The sequence below is a fragment of the Eulemur rufifrons genome, chromosome 7 (assembly GCF_041146395.1).
Source record: "Eulemur rufifrons isolate Redbay chromosome 7, OSU_ERuf_1, whole genome shotgun sequence".
Lineage (NCBI taxonomy): Eukaryota > Metazoa > Chordata > Mammalia > Primates > Lemuridae > Eulemur > Eulemur rufifrons.
This window is the reverse complement of record NC_090989.1, coordinates 33,410,319-33,430,722: the sequence shown is the minus strand read 5'-3', so window position 1 is coordinate 33,430,722 and position 20,404 is coordinate 33,410,319. Positions and strand designations below refer to the sequence as shown.

At 33.5% G+C, this 20,404-nt stretch overlaps 1 protein-coding gene across 1 annotated transcript in view; it reads left to right on the top strand.

The window, feature by feature from the left end:
* The window catches only part of GBE1 (1,4-alpha-glucan branching enzyme 1), a 264,715-nt gene that overhangs the window by 167,530 nt on the left and 76,781 nt on the right, over positions 1–20,404 (top strand). Inside the window, exons 8-11 of the mRNA XM_069475045.1 lie at positions 2,968–3,083; positions 6,458–6,585; positions 10,880–10,978; positions 19,282–19,392. Coding sequence (XP_069331146.1) covers positions 2,968–3,083; positions 6,458–6,585; positions 10,880–10,978; positions 19,282–19,392 — 454 coding nt within the window. The remainder of the gene's footprint in view (positions 1–2,967; positions 3,084–6,457; positions 6,586–10,879; positions 10,979–19,281; positions 19,393–20,404) is intronic.

Sequence of the window (20,404 nt, the reverse complement as noted above, 5' to 3'; positions counted from 1 at the left end):
TTATTACTACTTCTGGTCAAGAAGAGAATAGATTAAATATTGTAGTAACAGGAATCAGTAGGGCCATTATTAACTTTTCTTTTAATCAAATGTGTGAAACTGGGCAAAGTTTTCTTTTCAATGATTAAATTCACATCATCTCCCTCTTCTGTTTTTTACTGAATTGCAATATCATGGAATCATTCCTTTTACCTTTGGTAGATATTTGTGTTAGAGATTGACAGTTAATGTCCACAAGTCTAAATTGGTGATACAAATGAGTAAACAGGATTGGCATAAGAAAATGTGGAGTGGCTGGGACTGGGAAGAGGTATAAAGTACCTGTTCCATCTACAGGAATTCAAATTAAAAATTTAAAACCAGCAAGAAAAAATCAAACAAACCCATTAAAAAATGGGCAAAGAGCATGAACAGAAACTTTTCAAATGAAGATAGACTAATGACCAACAAACATATGAAAAAATGCTCAACATCTGTAATCATCAGGGAAATGCAAATCAAAACCACAACGAGATATCACTTCATTCCAGTGAGAATAGCTTTTATCAAAAAGTCCCAAAACAACAAATGTTGGTGTGCATGCGGAGAGATACAAACACTCATACACTGCTGGTGGGACTGTAAACTAGTACAGTCTCTATGGAAAGTAATATAGAGATACTCAAAGAACTAAAAGTAGATCTACCATTTGATCCAGCCATCCTATTACTGGGTTTTTACCCAAAGGAAAAAAAGACATTCTATAAAAAAGACATTTGCACTTGAATGTTTATAGCAGCACAATTCACAATTGCAAAGATGTGGAAACAACCCAAGTGCCCATCAATACATGAGTAGATTAATAAAATGTGGTATATGTATACCATGGAATACTATTCAGCCATAAAAAATGGTGAACTACCTCTTGTATTATCCTGGTTGGAGCTGGATGCCATTCTTCTAAATGAAGTATCACAAGAATGGAAAAACAAGCACCAATGTACTCACCATTACATTGGTACTAATTGATCAACACTATGTGCACATATGGGAAGTAACATTCATCAGGTGTCAGGCAGGTGGGAGCGGGGAGGAGGGGATGGGTAAACACACACCGAACAGATGCAGTGCGTGCTGTTTAGGGGTTGGGCACACTTGGAGGTCTGACTTTGGTGGTACTAAGGCAATTTATGGAACCAAAGCCTTTGTACCCCAGTAATTTTCTGAAATTAAAATATATATATATTCTGTAAGCCCAGTAAAACATTGATGTATGTCAAATAAGGTCCAGGGACAGTTTGTGATCTCTGGTTTACATATTCATATCTTTATATATCTACCCAAGATATTTAGTATTTAAATAAGTTTGTTCCTATTCTGGGTATTTTTGGGTAAAAATATCTTTTAATTTACTTTTTAGAAATAAAATGTACATTGTCAGTCAAATTGCCAAATTAGAAAAGTATTTAGATCCTTTTCAAAAGATTGTTTTCAAAGGATTATTGATGTGAAATTTTATTTGTATCTTCTTTCTGAAATTCCCATATAGCAAAACTTGTTTAAAAAAGTAAAGATGTATGTGTGGGGATGGGGATATATGAGAACTCTTTGTACTTTACTTTCAATTTTGCTGTGAATCCAAGACCCTTCTAATTTTTTAGAAAGTATAGTAATAAAAAAATTCTATACAAAATAGAGTAATTTTGATTTGTATGGTTGCAGAAAACTTCCTTATTTATATTCCTTTCTTTTCATTAAACAGAACTTTTCCCCTTAAACTGTAAATGAATGTTAATTAATAGAAACATATGCAAATTCTACCTTCTTCATTGCTTAATCTAAAAATCTTGACCTTCCTGGCTCCCTTTTATGTGTACTAGACTGCTTGGATTTCTTTTTCTTTTTCTTTTTTTAACTTTCAGTAAGTTTTCAAAACTCAAAGTAACTTATTTAAAGCAGTTAAATACCAACAGCACTCCTCTTTCCCCAATGTTTGGATTTATATTTCCGAAGCTGATTGTGATGACTTAATCTTCACTTAAGTCAGATTGTTCTTTAATATATGGAAGGTTTAAAAAATACATAAATTTCAACTGGGATCAAGATTTGTGTATGCTCTTACAGCTTTGTCATTAAACTAAATGAGGTATTAAAGTCTTAAAACCACAGTTATAATAAGATAGAGAACTCAACCATAGCTATATGACTAAAGAAAATACTAATTGATGATGCCCTCTTTTCAATTGTCCGAAATAGACTTGTTTCGTGTGGTGTTTTTAATTGAGTTATACAGTTCTTTGTTTTCCTTCTGTTTTTATGGATGTAGAGCTCTTTAACTTAAAAACTTTCTACTTTATTAAATATGTGTTTTTTCGTAATTAGGTTTTCTTTTTTTACCTTCACAAAACAAGTCTAGTAAATGTAATATTGCTTACCATGTGGTTTATTTTAAGTTCTTTTTAATCTTTTACTTTTTATTCTGAATTGCATCTGTTTGAAATTATAGCATAAAAATATTTTAAGCAATTATTGAAAGTACTTTTTCTACTGATAATGAAAATACATTTCCTGAAAGGAAAAAAAATCACATAACTATGGTTATATTACATGAAAAATCTTCATGAAAATTCAGAGATACATGCAAGATTTATTTTTGACACTATTATTTGATACTATGTTTTATGCTATTATGTAATAATCACTGGACACAGCATTGAACAAGACAGAATCCCAGACTTGGGGGTTCCTGTTACATATTTTTCCCTGAATTTTCTTGGATAGCAATTTTTTTCTTTTATGATCTGTTTTATCAAAAGAGTGACATATTTGTTACTAGTTTTCTGGTTTTTATATGATAGGTTTCTTGAACATCATGACTCATGAGATAGAGATTTCAATTTTAATTAATACTCTTAGCAAATCATGTATAACAATTAAGGAAAATGCTATTTACATTGTGCTTAAATGCGTATTTCTCTAATATTTTAGCTGGGAAGTTTTAAGATTCCTTCTGTCAAACATAAGATGGTGGCTGGAAGAATATGGCTTTGATGGATTTCGCTTTGATGGCATCACATCCATGCTCTATCATCACCATGGAATAGGTAGGTAACTTGATACATTACAGATGAAACTAACGATTTTAATTTATTTTATTTTATTTTTTATTGGAAGATTACAGCCAGGCTTGGGGGCCAGTTACAGAAGCTTCAATGACCATTACTGGTGGCTTGATTTTTGTTAGTTCCATTGTATATGTCTTCTCTGTAGTCATTTCTTATCCCTTTTTGGCAAAAGATAGAGTATAAATACATTTTACAAGTAAACAAAAGATAATCATTTCCTTTGAAATATATCTACTTAATAATAGGCTTTCATTAATATATAGCTTTTTCTAAAATTATTTTGAGAAAACTATTACAACACCCTCTGGGTATGAACATCACAGCATTTGCAATGAAAAGTTATTAAAAATAATACATGACATTTGTGACTGCATGGGTTTTTGCATATTACCCATTGTAGAAAATAGATATTTTACATGTAGATTTACTTGGTTAAAATTCAATTATAAATTAATTTTTAAATTAAAAATATCAAGATTTTCAGTTCAAAAGTTGTGCAAAGAAGCAGAATCACAGAACACTAATTCCTCAATAGATAACATGGGAGTAATTATTATTATTTTTTAATGGGCAAATATTCACCAACAAAAACCAATCAAGAAAGGAAGAAAAACAATAGACTGTAAATCTTGAAAAGTGGCTACCAAGGAAAGAAGCTAAAGATTCCAAGTGTGCCACTACTTACTGTTTAATATTAGTAATTATGCAATCCTCATGAAATGTTTGTAGGAAAGAAATTGAGTCTGTAACACAAAACAGGTTTCATTGATATCCATCTTCCAGTTTGTGGAGCATCTTAGGGGATGCAAAGGCAAGCATGACAGAGGTCAAGAAAGATCCTCTCCTAGATTTAAACACCTGTGTGTGCAAAAACTCCCTCATTAAGGGTGAAGTATATTCCAGAAAATCTGTGGTGTTGGGATAATGAACTGAAGTTTATAAATATGGGAAATGCTTTTTGTGAGTAGAGAGTCCAATAAATGGTAAAGAAGAAAATTCTGAGTTACTAACATGTTTTTCTGCCTTGGAATCAGAAAAAAAAAAAAAGGAAAAAAAAAAAAACCCTGAAACTTTACAGCAAAAGAGTACATCATATACCAGAAAAATTGACATAAAATGATTGACATCAAGACACAGTGTTTAATTTATAAATTCAGTAATAAAGAGTAATTCATCACATGATATCTAGGAAAAAAAAGGAATTTACCTACATGTGTGAAAAAAATGACTGGACTCATGCTATTCTACTGTCAGAAGCAATGTCTACAAAATTCTTACGGAAACAAAGTGTAACTCAAGAATATGCTAGTTGTACAGCCAAGGAAACTATCATTAGAGAGAATAGACAGCCTACAGAATGGGAGAAAATATTTGCTCTCTACAGATCCGATAAAGGGCTGATAACAAAGATCTATCTAGAACTTAAGAAAATCAACAAGAACAAATCAAACAACCCCATCAATAAATGGGCAAAGGAAATGAACAGAAACTTTTCAAAAGAAGACAGAATAATGGCCAGCAAACATATAAAAAATTCTCAACATCTCTAATCATTAGAGAAATGCAATCCAAAACCACAATGAGATATCACCTAACCCCAGTGAGATTGGCCTGTATCAGAAAGTCCCAAAACAACAAATGCTGGCGAGGATGTGGAGAGACAGGAAAATTCTTACACTGCTAATGGGACTGCAATTTAGTGCAACCTGTTTGTGGAAAAGAATTTGGAGATAACTCAAAGAGCTAAAAATAGAAATACCACTTGATCCAGCAATAGCACTATTGGGCATCTACCCAAAAGAGCAAAAGACATTCTCTAATAAAGACATCTGCATCCTAATGTTTATGGCAGCACAATTCACTATTGCAAGGATGTGGAAACAACCCAAGTGCCTGTCAATTCATTAGTGGATTATTAAAATTTGGTATATGTATACAATGGAATACTACTCAATAATAAGAAACAACAATGATCTAGCACCTCTTATATTTTTCTGGATAGAGTTTGAGCCCATTATCCAAAGTGAAGTATCGCAAGATCAGAATAGGCTCCACATGTACTCGCCATCAAATTGGCACTGACTGATTAATACTATGGTGCTCACATAATAGTAATATTCTCCAGGGATTAGGGGGTTTGGGGGGCAAACTCACAACTAATGGACTTGGTGAGCATTGCAGAGGGGAAGGGCATGCCTCTAACCCTCGCTTGGGTGAGGCAATGACATAAAAATGTAACCAAAATGTTTGTACCCTCATAATATCCTGACATAAAAAAAAAAGAATGGTAGTCGCTAGGGGCTAAGGGGTAGAGGAAAAGGGAGATGTTGGTCAAAGGATATAAACTTTCAGTTATAAGAGGAATAAACTCTGGGTATCTAATGTTCAGCATGTTGACTGTAGTAAATACTATATTTTTTACTTATAATTTAATGAGAGCAGATTTTAAGTGTCCTCACCACCCTACACACACAAATGGTAACTATGGGTGGTGATGAATGTATTAATTTAGTGTAGTAATCAGTACACAGTATATACCTATATCAAATCACCTTGTACTCCCTGAGTATATACAATTTTTGTCAATTAAATATTTTACAATTTTAAAAGGAATGATAATATCAAAAAAATGAAAGAAACTTGGTAGTTGAATTGCCATTGATGTATGAACATGAAAAAAATTGAGGAATAAAACTTTCATAATTATACTTGAAAATATCCCTCAGTGATTAAATCTAGCAAACTGAAAAAAAAAAAAAGAATAAAAATAAAAGAACTTACACATAGGGAAATGGGGAAAAAGGCTGATGTTGAGCACTAATTTGATTTAATTACAAAAATAAAAATAAATTACTGAAAGACTAGAAAGTAAATGGTATAAACCCAATAAGTGTTATACTATAAAAAACTGAAATTTGGAGGTGGGAAAAAAGAAGGCAGGAAGAAATTTGAGGATATTATAATTTCTTTGTCATAGGAACTTCATATTGCATAAATTGTAGCATACATTTAAAATAATATAAACATTATGACTCAATTTGAAATTTAGAACTCCCTTTAGTATCATTTCACTTTATTTTTTGGCTGTAAAATTTAATTAAATTTAAATTAAATCTTTAAAGTGTTCTTTTTTGGCCAAACAAAAATTGATGTATAGGGTTGTCTGCACTCTGAATGTTGACATGGAATACTTTTCTAAATTAGATAGTATAGTTGCTGATGGTAACATCATCGTTGTTACACTTTGCTGCAGTAACAAAATGTATATCAATAAACAAATTTGTGGGTACATTTATATAGAGTTAAGTCTTGCATGTTAACATAATATATCCGTATGATTTTCTGTTCTTTAGGTCAAGGTTTTTCAGGTGATTACAATGAATATTTTGGACTACAAGTAGATGAAGATGCTTTGATTTATCTCATGTTGGCAAATCATTTGGTTCACACGCTGTATCCAGATTCCATAACAATAGCTGAGGTAAAGCCATAATGATGTCTTACTCTCTGACCCCCTTTAATATAGAACATTTTGTTAGCATGCAGTATTTGAATAATTAATCTCATGTTGTCAATAATTGCATAAATGAAATTGTACCCTAACTATAGTGCAGCTATCTTGTATGGGTGGCACATTATTTAGAATTCACTGTTTTCCTATTAGGAGATAATGTACACTACTAATTGCTTGTCATGATTCCATTGTTAAAAAGAAAATGCCAGTGGTTAGAAAGTAAAATATCCTAATCAGTGGACAGGTCCTTCTGCCATGAGACCTTCAGCAGAGAAAAGAATTGAATATTAATGTGTGTCTGTCCATTTATTTATTATTTTTTTTCTTTTCTGGTTTAATCATTAAAGATGGTATGGATTGCTGCCTGTGAGCTTCTCTGAAGCCCTTGTTCTGATGCGATTACCTTTCTTGTTTATGTTGTTGCTCTTGGATTGCCAAATGTTCACTAGTTATTCATGATTACTGAAGGCTCATGATTAACTGTCCCAAAGCTGCACTGTAATGATATGATTCAGTATATGCATAATTGACAATTCCCCTCTTGATGATAAATGTGATAAATTAAGAAGTTTGTTAAATGCTTATGCTAATTTCGATTTAGTTCTAAAATCCCCCTGGTTTTCTGAGTCCTCTGACTAGAAATTATTATTAAAATTGAATTTAACATGTTAAAACTATTCTGTACAAAATATAGTGTTAGGTATATAAAAATAGTAAGACTATTCTTTAAAAGAGTTATGAATAAGATATATTTTCACATTGTTGGTGTTTAGTTCATTGAAAAGAAATGCAGTAGTGAGTCTCCTTCCTGTAGTATTTATTATTCGTTTAGCCTTATTTTCTATCCATCATTTCTTAAAACTCCAACTAAGTGGTATGATTTCTTTGTCTCTGGATAGAGGAGAACAGTTTTACTCCCTTCAAGCCTTTTGCCTTCTAAATAACTTCTGGGAATAGAGCAGTGGCCCTAAATTTCTGAAATAAATAGCAATCAAACAAAAAACTGTCATACAATTTAGACAACCAGTACTATTTCACACTCTCTACCTACCTATATTTGATCAGACACATAAGCCTTACTAATACTTCTGCTAATACTTTATGTGCTGAATGTCTTTTAACATCAATCAGAATGTATTTTAAACTTTTATTTTGGCTTTTATATATTTAAATTTTATCTGACAAACATCAAAAAATTAATTATTTTGTCAATTGTATTCGTGACAATCCAAAGCAGAGATATTATATATGACAAATTACTACAAACAATTAGTGATAGCACATATCAAAAGTGGGTATTGAAGAAAAAGAAGCAATTATTTAATACGTGAAACTTAAAATTGTTACATTGATCTTTCCGTTCATTTCAATAGTTTCATCATCTAGGGAACTCTTGTCTGATTATCCGTGTTTCTACCAATGAAACTTTGAGACTTTAACCTACTTTATATTACTTGGTTTTAGATTTTTTTTAAAACAAGATGTGTCTTCAATTTATTCTACTTAAATTGAAAACTACTTCAATTTCAATGCATCATTTTTCTGTCTAGTGGGAGTCTCTTCAAAATGTGGAATTGATCCTCATGAACTTTTTTTTAAGAAAAGGAATGTAGTGTAATGAATAAGTAATGTAATTTTAAATAAATTCCTATAGTAGAAATATGAATTTATTTATAATGACAATTATAAAAATTGAAACCTTTTTTTGCTAGAATATATTCACCTTTCTATATGATTAGATTTGCTATATAAATTAAAAATATTTTTGATTGAGGTGTTCTCCCTCTGGAATCATTATAATTGCCCTTTAGATATTAAAAAATTAGAAATATTTTAATTTCATCCAAAATACGTATAATTATTTTCAGTAGGTATCAACTATTTTATATTTGGAGTATCTTTATTTTGGTGACCTTTATGTTTACCTTTTTTATAATTTTTATTTAAAAATATTAAGGGGGTACAGGTGTTTTTGTTACTTGGATGAATTAGTAATACTGAAATCAGGGCTTTTTTTGTGCCCTTCACACTCTATACACTCCCCTCATACCCTCCCGCCTTCTTAGTTTCCAATGTCCTCACCACTTTATGACCATGCAGACCCGTTGTTTAGCTCCCACATATTAGTGAGAACATATGGTATTTGTTTTTCTGTTCCTAACATACTTCACTTAGGATAATAATCTCCAGTTCCATCCAGGTTTCTTAAATGACATTATTCATTTCATTCTTTTCTATGGCTGAGCAGCATTCCATGGGGGGCGGGGAGTGTGTGTATACGTGTGTCTGTGTGTGTGTATACCTTTTTTTTACCCACTCATCAATTAGCAATTGTGAATCGTGCTGCAATAAAAATTTGAGTGTAGATGTATTTTTGATAAAATGACTCCTTTTCCTTTGCGTAGATACCTGGTAGTGGGACAGCTGGATATACTTACTATATTTACCTTTTTTTCCCCTTAAATTTAAAAGGACAGTTACTAACTCTCCACTTTCAAAAAAGGTCTGCAAATAACTCATTTGCATTAATGGGGCAGCTTTCTAGGATTCAGATTTAGGAGTCAATACCAATTGATGTACATATATTGTTCTTAGCAGATTCTATTTCCTAAAACAACATTTAGACTGAATATAGAACATACTTCAATGTGTTCTTGAGAAAACTTACCTTGATATTTAATACCAGACTATCACCATTCTCAACTGTTTGAGCTTATGGCACTCTTTTAAGAAAGCATTGTATCTCTATTTCTAGTGCCTAATACAGTGCTTGTTGTTTTACACATACTCAGCCAATGCTTATAATGAATGAACTGAATACATATTATATTTGTGGAAATGCAACTTATGTTAATATTTTGATAAATATAACTTTTTAAAATAGGTTCTTTTATGTGGACCATCTTTTTTTCTACTTTATAAAACTATAGAGAACTATGCAGAAATAACATATTATTGATAAATATTTTATTTTCTTATGAATATATTCTACCATATACTGTATTTACTTATACCTTTCTTCCATAAGAAAATAATAAATTATTTTGAAGGGCAGTGATAGGAGCAGATTGTCTCACAAGACATTAATTTGACAGCAGTTAGCATGAATAGATACTCAAGATAGAGAATTCTGTTGAGAAACATACAGTATAAACAAGCAATAATGAAGATTAAATAAGATTGTGGCTATGGAAATAGAGCAAAGGAAAAGGATTTATTTGAAAGATATTGTAGGGTTAGAATTATTGAGTTCATATTTTGCTATAAGTTGTTTTAATAATATCTTTTGTTGCATCTGGGTCCTAACACCAATTTTTAAAACCCATTTATCTGTCTGGTTAATTTTATTTATTTGATTATGAATATTCTAATGGTAACATGACAAAGTAGAAAGACACTCTGTTAAAAGGCTTGATATCTGAGTCCGAGCTCTACCAGTAAAAAACTTATCTTTAGGGATCTCTTCACCTCAAAAAGACTCTGTTTCTATATCTGCTAAATGAAGAGGACCCACTAGGTAAACTCAAAGACCTCTTCCAAGTGTAACCTACAATAATGAAAGGCATCTCATTGCTTCACTTTTAATGTACTAGCTCTGCTTTCCATCTCATCAGAAGCTAGTACTCACAAAAGTATACTTCATGTCAGTGCTGTATATGGACAGAACAAATATACCACATATATGCCACATGTATTTTTGTGTTTGGTGAAAGCAATAAGTAGTAAAAATGTTTTACAGTAGTTCAAAAATAAGTCTAAGAAACTATGTTTTAACAATAACAGTTTTACTATTTTGAGTTCTCTAGGTCAGCAGTCCCCAACCTTTTTGGTACCAGGGACCATTTTCATGAAAGTCAATTTTTCCATGGACTATGAGGGGAGGATGGTTTCAGGATGATTCAAGTGTATTACATTTATTATACACTTTATTTATATTATTATTACATTGTAATATATAATGAAATAATTATACAACTCACCATAGGTTGAGGACTCCCTGCTTTAGCTGATTCTAAGGAAAACAAAAAAGTAGCCTCATGAGATTGGAGTTGGTCTGGAGTGAAAACATTAAACAAAATTCTTATTGGGAAATGTGATATGTTATTACAATTTTATCCAATTTTATAATTACATTAATGAAATTCTCTCAAAATATATGCCCCTATTGTTGTTTTCATTTTTTGGCCTGGACTTTAATATCAGAATATTTACTAAAAGTTTGATCAGTATGAACTGATAGTGCTGATGTACTTTGTTTTAGGATGTATCAGGAATGCCAGCTCTGTGTTCTCCAATTTCCCAGGGAGGGGTTGGTTTTGACTATCGATTAGCCATGGCAATTCCAGATAAATGGATCCAGGTACGATTTTATGTAAATATATTTTTGTTTCTGTAGATATTATATTGTTTCATTTATCTTCAATTTATTTCTTTGTTGGGATCGTTAATTACAGATTATAATCGAAGTATTAAATTCTTCCATTAGTGTGTCGATTCTTGTGCTTTTTAATAAAGTGCTTCTCAAAATTTTAAAAGTTCTAATTTAAATTACACACATTTCTATTATTCTGGCAAGGGGAAAATGATTAATATAATGTTAGCTGTATAAATGGGATTTTGCATCATCAGTGCAATTATATGAAACTTCAGTGCTCTATATTTAATATGCATTAAACTTTATCAAAGCATTCATTTCTGCCTACAAATCATGCATTAACGTAGAAGTTGCTCCTTAATTCCCAGTACTCGCTTAATCGTATGATCTTTCCTCAACAAATTTGGATTCATCCATTCCTTTATTTAGCATTTAGAAGTCCTTACCATGTGTCAGACACTAGGAGTGAATAATTATACATGGCACTTTGCACATCATTTCTCAATTCAATTTTATTAAATTTAATGGCAGTTCAAGTAGTTTGGATTTTTTTTTTTTATTTAATGTTTGCCTAAAGGACTAAAGTCATTATATAGACTTAGATTTGATATAGAACATTTTTGAATGGCCACATTTATAATTATGGCCTGAATATGCATAATGAGTCTGATATATATACAAATAATCATAGCTTTCAGATGAGCCCTTTAGTACAGACATGAACTGGTCCCCAGGGATCACAGTGGCAGAAGTGCTTAATTTTGTGTAGAAAAACCATAGACCCTACTCTGAAGAAAGTGGTTATTTTAATCATCTAACTCTTTCCTGTACCCCACACACAAGTTGCATAGTGCACCCCTGTGACATTAAACCTCTACCAACATGACTTCTGCTTCTCTATAATTACTCCTTAAAGATTATGAGGTCCAAAAGTAAATAACTTAACAAAGACTGTTAAAATTAGAAATCAAACAAATAAGCAAATGAGTTTTCTAGCTTTCATATGTGGAAATGTAGCCTTATATTAATATTTGTTATTTTATGCAAAATGCTAACCTTGGTAGAAGGTTCTTTATCAGCCCCCATCTCCTACTATTTCAAATTTTTCAGGAAGATATTTTTCCTTCAAAAGTGCCAAATCTTACTTTTTAACCTCCTGCTGGAAAGCCTAGACCATTCTTTGTACTGATTCAAGAATATTTTAAGGCATATGTCAAATCTAGAGTTATTTCCTAGTCAGTCAGAGCTCACAGAAGGATATTTCCTTCTCTGAATATTCATAGATTTTTTTTAAAAAAATTCTTTAACCTAATAAACATTTTAGTACCTTGTATGCTTAAGGTACTAAGTCTGTCATACAAATGGAAAAAAATGTATTATCCTAAGTTTAGGATATGACTGTTCTGTCTTAGGTTGTAAATTCTCTGGAGGCAGATATCATCTTCAATTTTATGTAATTATTTAAAAATCTTTTACACCATTCAAATGGGACTCTTAGTTAATAAGACTAAAGAAGATTAAAATAATATTACAAAAAAACCCTCAGACGCAGTGATTTTCCTCTACTTTTTTAAGTTGTGCATTTTAAAAAATAATTCAATAAATAACTCTAATTCCCCCCTAAGGTCAATAAAACACACAAGAGTATCAAATCAAATGACAACTTTACTCAGAATGTCTATGTGGCATACACTATTGTCTACCCATAGGGTATGAGATTTCATTCATGTTTTTGTTGTTCAAAAGCAAATTATATGCCATTTTCTACTTGTATTATTTCAAAATTGGTAATTTGGAATGTCATAGTAGTTTAATCATTTACTCAACATATATTTGATTGTCTAAAATATGCCAAGGCCGGGCGCGGTGGCTCACGCCTGTAATCCTAGCACTCTGGGAGGCCGAGGTGGGCGGATCGTTTGAGCTCAGGAGTTCGAGACCAGCCTGAGCAAGAGCGAGACCCCATCTCTACTAAAAATAGAAAGAAATTATATGGACACCTAAAAATATATATAGAAAAAATTAGCCGGGCATGGTGGTGCATGCCTGTAGTACCAGCTACTCGGGAGGCTGAGACAGGAGGATCGCTTGAGCCCAGGAGTTTGAGGTTGCTGTGAGCTAGGCTGACGCCAGGGCACTCACTCTAGCCTGGGCAACAGAGTGAGACTCTGTCTCAAAAAAAATAAATAAATAAATAAAATATGCCAAAATACTGTCTCTTCTTTTACATTATCATTTTTGAATAACTGAAGTGTTCATGTAAAGGTGATATAAGAATTTAAAACACTCATTCATTTATCTGTTAATTCCAACTAATATTTATGGAGTACCTACTATTTTTTATTATATATATAAATAGTTTTTTAATTGAGCTTTTTGTATTGACATAATTATGGATTTACATGTAGGTGTAAGAAATAAAACAGTGAGATTTAGTGTATACTCTTTAATCAGTTTTCCTCAATGATAACATCTTTTAAAGCTATAGTACAATATTGCAATGAGGACACTGATATTGATATTGACATGTTCAAGGTACAGAATACATCCATCACCACGAGATTCCCTCATGTTGCCTTTATAGTCATACCTGTTTATTTCCTTCTTGCCCCTAACCATGCCTTAACTACTGTCAACCAATAATGTGATCACCTTTCTTACAATTTTGTCATTTCAAAAATATTGTATAAATGGAGTCATGTAGTATCTGAGCTCTCTAGATTGTCATTTTCACTTAGCAAAATTCTCTGGAGATCCAGAGAATGTTGTTGCCTGTGTCGGTAGTGCATTCCTTTTAATTACTGTATAATCTTCCATGGTAGAGGTATATTACCATTTGTTTAACCGTTCACCCACTGAAAAACATGTGGGTTTTTTTCAGGTTGTGACTATTATGTCTAAAGCTGCTAGAAACATTTGTGTACAGGTTTTTATATGAACATAAGTTTTTATTGCTATGGGTAAATGCCCAGCAATGCACTTACTGGGCCATATAATAGTTGCATGTTTAATTTTTTTAAGAAACTGCTAAACTGTTTTCCAGAGTAGCTGTACCATTTTCCATTTCTACCAGCAATGTTTGAGAGAACTTGTGTCTGTACACCACACCAGCATTTGGTGGTGTTACTATTTTTAATTTTAGCCATTCTCATAGGTATATACTGATATCTCCTTGTGGTTTTAATTTTATAGATTATTTTAGGTGCATAATACTTTTATATTGTTATAGGGTAAGTGTGATGTTTTGATATAGGCATACAATGTGAATTAATCAAATCAGGGTAATTGGAGTTCTATAACCTCAGGCCTTTAACATTTCTTTGTGTTAGGAACATTCCCATTTCATTATTTTAGTTATTTGAAAGTATATCCTAACTTGTTTATGACAGTCATTTTGCTGTGCTATCAAATATTGTTCTATCTCTCTAACTATATTTTTGTACCCATTAACCATACCTACTTTATTACCCACTCCCTGCTACCCATCCCGGCCTCTGGTAACAAACATTCTGCTCTTTGTCTCCATGGGCTCAATTGTTTTAATGTTTTGCTCCCACATGTGAGTGAGAACATGCAAGATTTGTCTTTCTGGCCTGGGCTTGTTTCACTTAATGTAATGTTCTCCAATTCCATCCATGTTGTTACAAATGGCAGGATTTCATTCTTTTTTGTGGCTAGGTAATATTCCATTGTGTATACATACCACAATTTCTTTATCCATTCATTTGTTGGTGGACACTTAGTTTGATTCCAAATCTTGGCTATTGTGAGTAGTGCTGCAATAAACATGGGAGTGCAGATATCTTTTTGATACACTGAATTCCACTCCTTTGGATATGTATTCACAAGTGGCATTGGTGGGTCATATTGTAGCTCTATTTTTAGTTTTTTTTTTTTTTTTTTTTTTTTTTGAGACAGAGTCTCACTTTGTTGCCCAGGCTAGGGTGAGTGCCGTGGCGTCAGCCTAGCTCACAGCAACCTCAAACTCCTGGGCTCAAGCGATCCTCCTGCCTCAGCCTCCCGAGTAGCTGGGACTACAGGCATGCGCCACCATGCCCGGCTAATTTTTTTATATATATATATATATATATATTTTTTTTTTTAGTTGTCCATATAATTTCTTTCTATTTTTAGTAGAGACGGGGTCTCGCTCTTGCTCAGGCTGGTCTCGAACTCCTGACCTTGAGCGATCCACCCGCCTCGGCCTCCCAGAGTGCTAGGATTACAGGCGTGAGCCACCGCGCCTGGCTATTTTTAGTTTTTTGAGGAATGTCTATACTGTTCTTCATAGTGGCTGGACTAATTTACATTCCCATCAACAGCATAGAAGGGTTCCCCTTTCTCCACACCTCCCCATTAATTATTATCTGTCTTTTGCACAAAAGCCATTTTAACTGGGGTGAGATGTTATCCCATTGTAGTTTTGATTTGTATTTCTCTGATAACTAATGATGTTGACTGTTTTTTTTTATATAGCTTTTGGCCATTTGTATGTCTTTGAGAAATGTCTATTCACATTATTTGCCCATTTTTTAATCAGATATTTTCCTAATGAGTTGCTGGAGCTTCTTATATATTATAGTTATTATTAATTCTTTGTCAGACGGGTAGTTTGGAAATATTTTCTCCCATTCTGTGGGTTGCCTCTTCCTTTTGTTGATTGTTTCCTTTGCTGTTCAGAAGCTTGTTAGCTTGACATGATCCTATTTGCCCAATTTTGCTTTGGTTGCTTGTGCTTTGGGGATATCCCTCAATAAGTCCTTGCCCAGAGACTTTTCTGGGTAAATCATTTCCCCAATGTTTTCTTTTAGTAGTTTCATAGTTTCAGATCTTAGATTTAAATCTTTAATCTCATTGTGGTTTTAATTTGTTATTCCCTTAATGTCTTATGCTGTTCAGCATCTTTTCATGTGCTTATTTGCCTTCTGTATCTCCTTTGGTAAGGTGTCTTAGTTCATGTCTTTTGACTATTTTCTGATTACATTATTTATTTGCTGTGGAGTTGTGTTTTTTTCTTTGTTTGTTTTATTTCGTTTTGAGACAGGGTCTTACTGGGTCACCCAGGCTATAGTGCAGTGTCGTCATCATAGCTCTCCTAAACCTCAAATTCCTGATCTCAAGAAATCCTCCTGCTTTAGCCTCCTGAGTAGCTGGGACTACAGTCGCATGCTATAATACCCAGCTAATGTTTTGTGTTTTTTTTTTTTTTGTAGAGATGGGGTCTTGGTATGTTACCCAGGGTGGTCTCAAACTCCTGGCCTCAAGTGCTCTGCTCACCTTAGCCTCTCAAAGTGCTAGGATTACAAGCCTGAACCACCATACCCAGTTGAAAGTTCTTAATATATTTTATATTCAACTCCTTTGTTGGATATGTAATTGACAAATATTTTCTCCCAGTCTGAAGCTTGTCCTTGCATCCTCTTCACATTGGTTTCACAGATCAAAAGTTGTGTTTTCTTTTTTTGAATTTTGATGAAAGTGGATTTATAATTTTTCTTTGTATAGATCACTCTTTTGGTATCAAGTTTAAGAACTTTTTGACTCTCCTATTTTATACTAAATGTTTTATAGTATTACTTTTTATGTTTAAGTTCATGATCCACTTTGAGTGAATTTTTGTGCAAGAAGTAAGACTTAGTTTGAGGTTCTTTATCTTTTTTGTTTTGCATATGAATGTGCAAATCTTCTAGCATAATTTGTTGGGAAGTCTGTTCTCCTTCCATTGAATTGCTTTTGTACGTTTGTCAAGAATTATTCAGGCCTATTTGCATAGGTCAACATATTAGTTCCCTGTTGTCGTCTTATATAATTACCGCAAGTTCGGTGGCTTAAAACAACACAAATTTACTATTACTATGTTACAGTTCTGTAGGTCACAAATCTAAAATGGGTCTTACTAGGCTAACATCAAGGTGTTGGCAGGGCTACATTCCTTCTGGAGGCTCTAGGGGAGAAGCTGAAGTCACCTCCTTGTTTTTTCTGTCTTCTAAAAGCAGCCCATGTTCCTTGGTTCATGACTACTTTATCTTCAAAGCCAGCAGGATAGCATCTTCACATCTCTTTTTTTTTTTTTTTTTTTTTTTTTTTTTTTTTTTTGTTGAGACAGAGTCTCACTTTGTTGCCCAGGCTAGAGTGAGTGCCGTGGCGTCAGCTTAGCTCACAGCAACCTCAGACTCCTCGGCTTAAGCGATCCTACTGCCTCAGCCTCCCGAGTAGCTGGGACTACAGGCATGTGCCACCATGCCCGGCTAATTTTTTCTATATAGATTTTTAGTTGTCCATATAATGTCTTTCTATTTTTTAGTAGAGACGGGGTCTCGCTCAGGCTGGTCTCAAACTCCTGACCTTGAGCGATCCACCGGCCTCGGCCTCCCAGAGTGCTAGGATTACAGGCGTGAGCCACCGCGCCCGGCCAGCATCTTCACATCTCTTACTCTGACACTTACGTCTCATTTTTAGAAGATTCTTCTAATTACATAGGGCCCGTCCACATAACCCGGGATAATCTTCCCATCTCAATGTTTATAATTTTGTCACATTTCTGAAGTCCTTTTTGCCATAAAAATAACATATTCAGAGATTCTAGGGATTAGAGTGTGAACATCTATGAGTGTAGTTATTCTGCCTGCTACATTATGCTCTGTAGTGCCCAGTGATTCACATGACTCTTATAAGGACTGGTTAAGTATGTATCCATAGAGCAGTCAGCAAGGCAGATATAAGCAGTCTGGAACCCTATTTCTGAAATCGTGATTAGTTTTTTTTGTGTTTTTTTTTTTTTTTTTTTCATTGCTGTATAACAAATTAGCACAAATTTAGCATCTTAAAACATTACCCAGTTATTATCTTACATTTCCTTTATAGAGGACATTCATCATGTTCAAAGATCCTGCCCACACTCGAGGGACTTACACAAAGATGTGAGCACAAGAAAGCAGGAATCACAGGAGCCACCTTAGAATTGTGCCTATCACAAAGTACAGTGGACCCTTTGGACAGAGAAATGAATCCCTTCAGAAAGAGTGTGCTGAATAAAAGATTGAGCCTATATTTAGGACATAATCCTGAGGGACATCAGCTTTTATAGGCTAGAAAGAGGAAGATAATTTACAGTATGTCCAGAGTGGTGGTAAAAAAAAAAAACAAAACAAAATAAGAGTTTTACAGTGGTAGACTAAGAAAGGAATAAATTCATGGGAAGAAGCTAGGGTCAGTGGTGTCAACATGGACAGCAAGTATTTACCTAAGAAAGCAATTACTGACCTAAGAGAGGACCATCTGAAATCTCGGCAAGATCAGTTGTATAAAAGAGGTATTAGAGGGACAGAACCAGATTAAAGACTGAATAGAAAATGAAATGGAAAGTGAAGTATCCCAAGAATGGAAAAATAAGCACCACATGTACTCACCAGCAAACTGGTTTCCCTGAGTGCACATTTGGGAATAACACCCATTGGGTATCGGACAGAGGTGGGGGCTGGATGGAAGGAATGGGTGTATATCTACTTGATGAGTGCGAAGCGCACTGCCTGGGGAATGGTCATGCTTGAAGTTCTGACTGGGCGGGATGGGGCTGGGGGCAGGGGATGGGTGTATACCTACATGATGAGTGCGATGTGCACTGTCTAGGGAATGGACAGGCTTGAAGCTCAGACTCGGGGGGATGGGGGAGCATGGGCAATATATATAACCTGAACTTTTGTACCCCCATAATGAGCTGAAATTAAAAAAAAAAAAAAAAGAAAGAAAATGAAATGGAGATACAAAAAGTGTGGTCTGTTAAGATGATAATTATTTTATGATAATTAACTCTTACACTTTAAAATAATTGTTCTTTTAATTAGCATTCTTTTTAAAGAATGAGACAAAACACTCTTCGTACTAAATTTTTTTCATTTAAACCTAAAAAGTGTAGCAAGTTTATCTCTACTTTATGCAAGTTATAGAAAGACATATTGCACAACAATACTTTACTGTAGGCATTAATCAAGAGGTAGCAGTTGTGACAGAAAACAAAAGGTTGCAAAGATCCTAAACTGTAAGCTGTCTGCACAAAAGCAAATGCACACGTTCACGGGTGCACACACACACACCCCACTGTCATTTGGATATTCTGTATAAAAGTTGGTACTTCAGTAAAAGTTTAAACAATGATACCTTTGCTCTATGGATGGGCTTGTATCCACATGCCAAATAATTTGGACTGATATGAGGTCTACCTTCAGATTGAGATTTGAAGTAAGAAAAATAATGGTTTACTCAAGCTTATTTTTCTTTCTTGTATCTAGCTACTGAAAGAATTTAAAGATGAAGATTGGAATATGGGCAATATAGTATTCACCCTCACAAACAGACGCCACCTTGAAAAGTGCATTGCTTATGCAGAAAGCCATGATCAGGTAAATGGTTGTGTGTATAAATTCATTTTCCCCTCTCTCTGTATTTAATAAAATATTTAAACTAATCCATACACTGCTTCCACATTATTTCCCATCTTGTATAACCATGTGTTATTCTAGTGTAAATCACAACTGCTTAGTACTTACATATCTAAATATAAACTTTTATTTTTTAATATAGGTAATATAACATATATGTGTATATATTCTTTATGTAAAAACTACTCATACTTGAAAAACACTTTGAAATTATTTTGTAGATCTAGAAATCTCAGCTTCAAATGCAGTATTATGTTTACCCTGCCAAACTGTAATTAATAGATCGGACATTGCAGTTGTGAGTGTTCTCTCATACATTTTCCTTTGTCATAATGAAGAATATTGGTGCTGATCCAGAGTTATTTTAGTTTTCACTTGAGGCTCCCTTCTAGAGGTTTTCTTTTATGCCTTTGGCAACCTTTCGTCATTTTTTCCACTGAATCACTGAAATCTCCTGCTAATTGATCTCTGACCCCTGTTCCTCCCCCTTCAGTCCATCTTCTTTAATACAGTCTGAGGTATTTTCCACAAATCAAAGCTCATCTTGTCAACCCAGATCTGATGGTGGAAGTTTGTCATTTTAAGTCCACTCATGTCCTGGCCCATGCCAAAGTTTCCAGCTTCATTCTCTGCTGCCTATTTTTGTAAATAAATTTGGTTGGAACACAGCCATGCTCATTCACTTAGGTATTGTTTTTTTGTGCCTTAATGGCAGATTTGAGTAATTGAGACAGAGAAAGTGACCCATAATGCCTAAAATATTTACTGTTTGGCTTTTTACATAAATTTGCTGACCCTGAAGTAGACACATGCTAAATTTTGTATCTTCCAAATTGAGGCAGTGCTTTCTTATCAACTTAAATTAATAGTATCCTTGACCATATGGCAGATCAAATACCCATGTAAATACTAGAACCCAATCTAGAAAAGAATAATATTAGTTTAAAGAGTCAAGGATGGGGATTGGGAGATT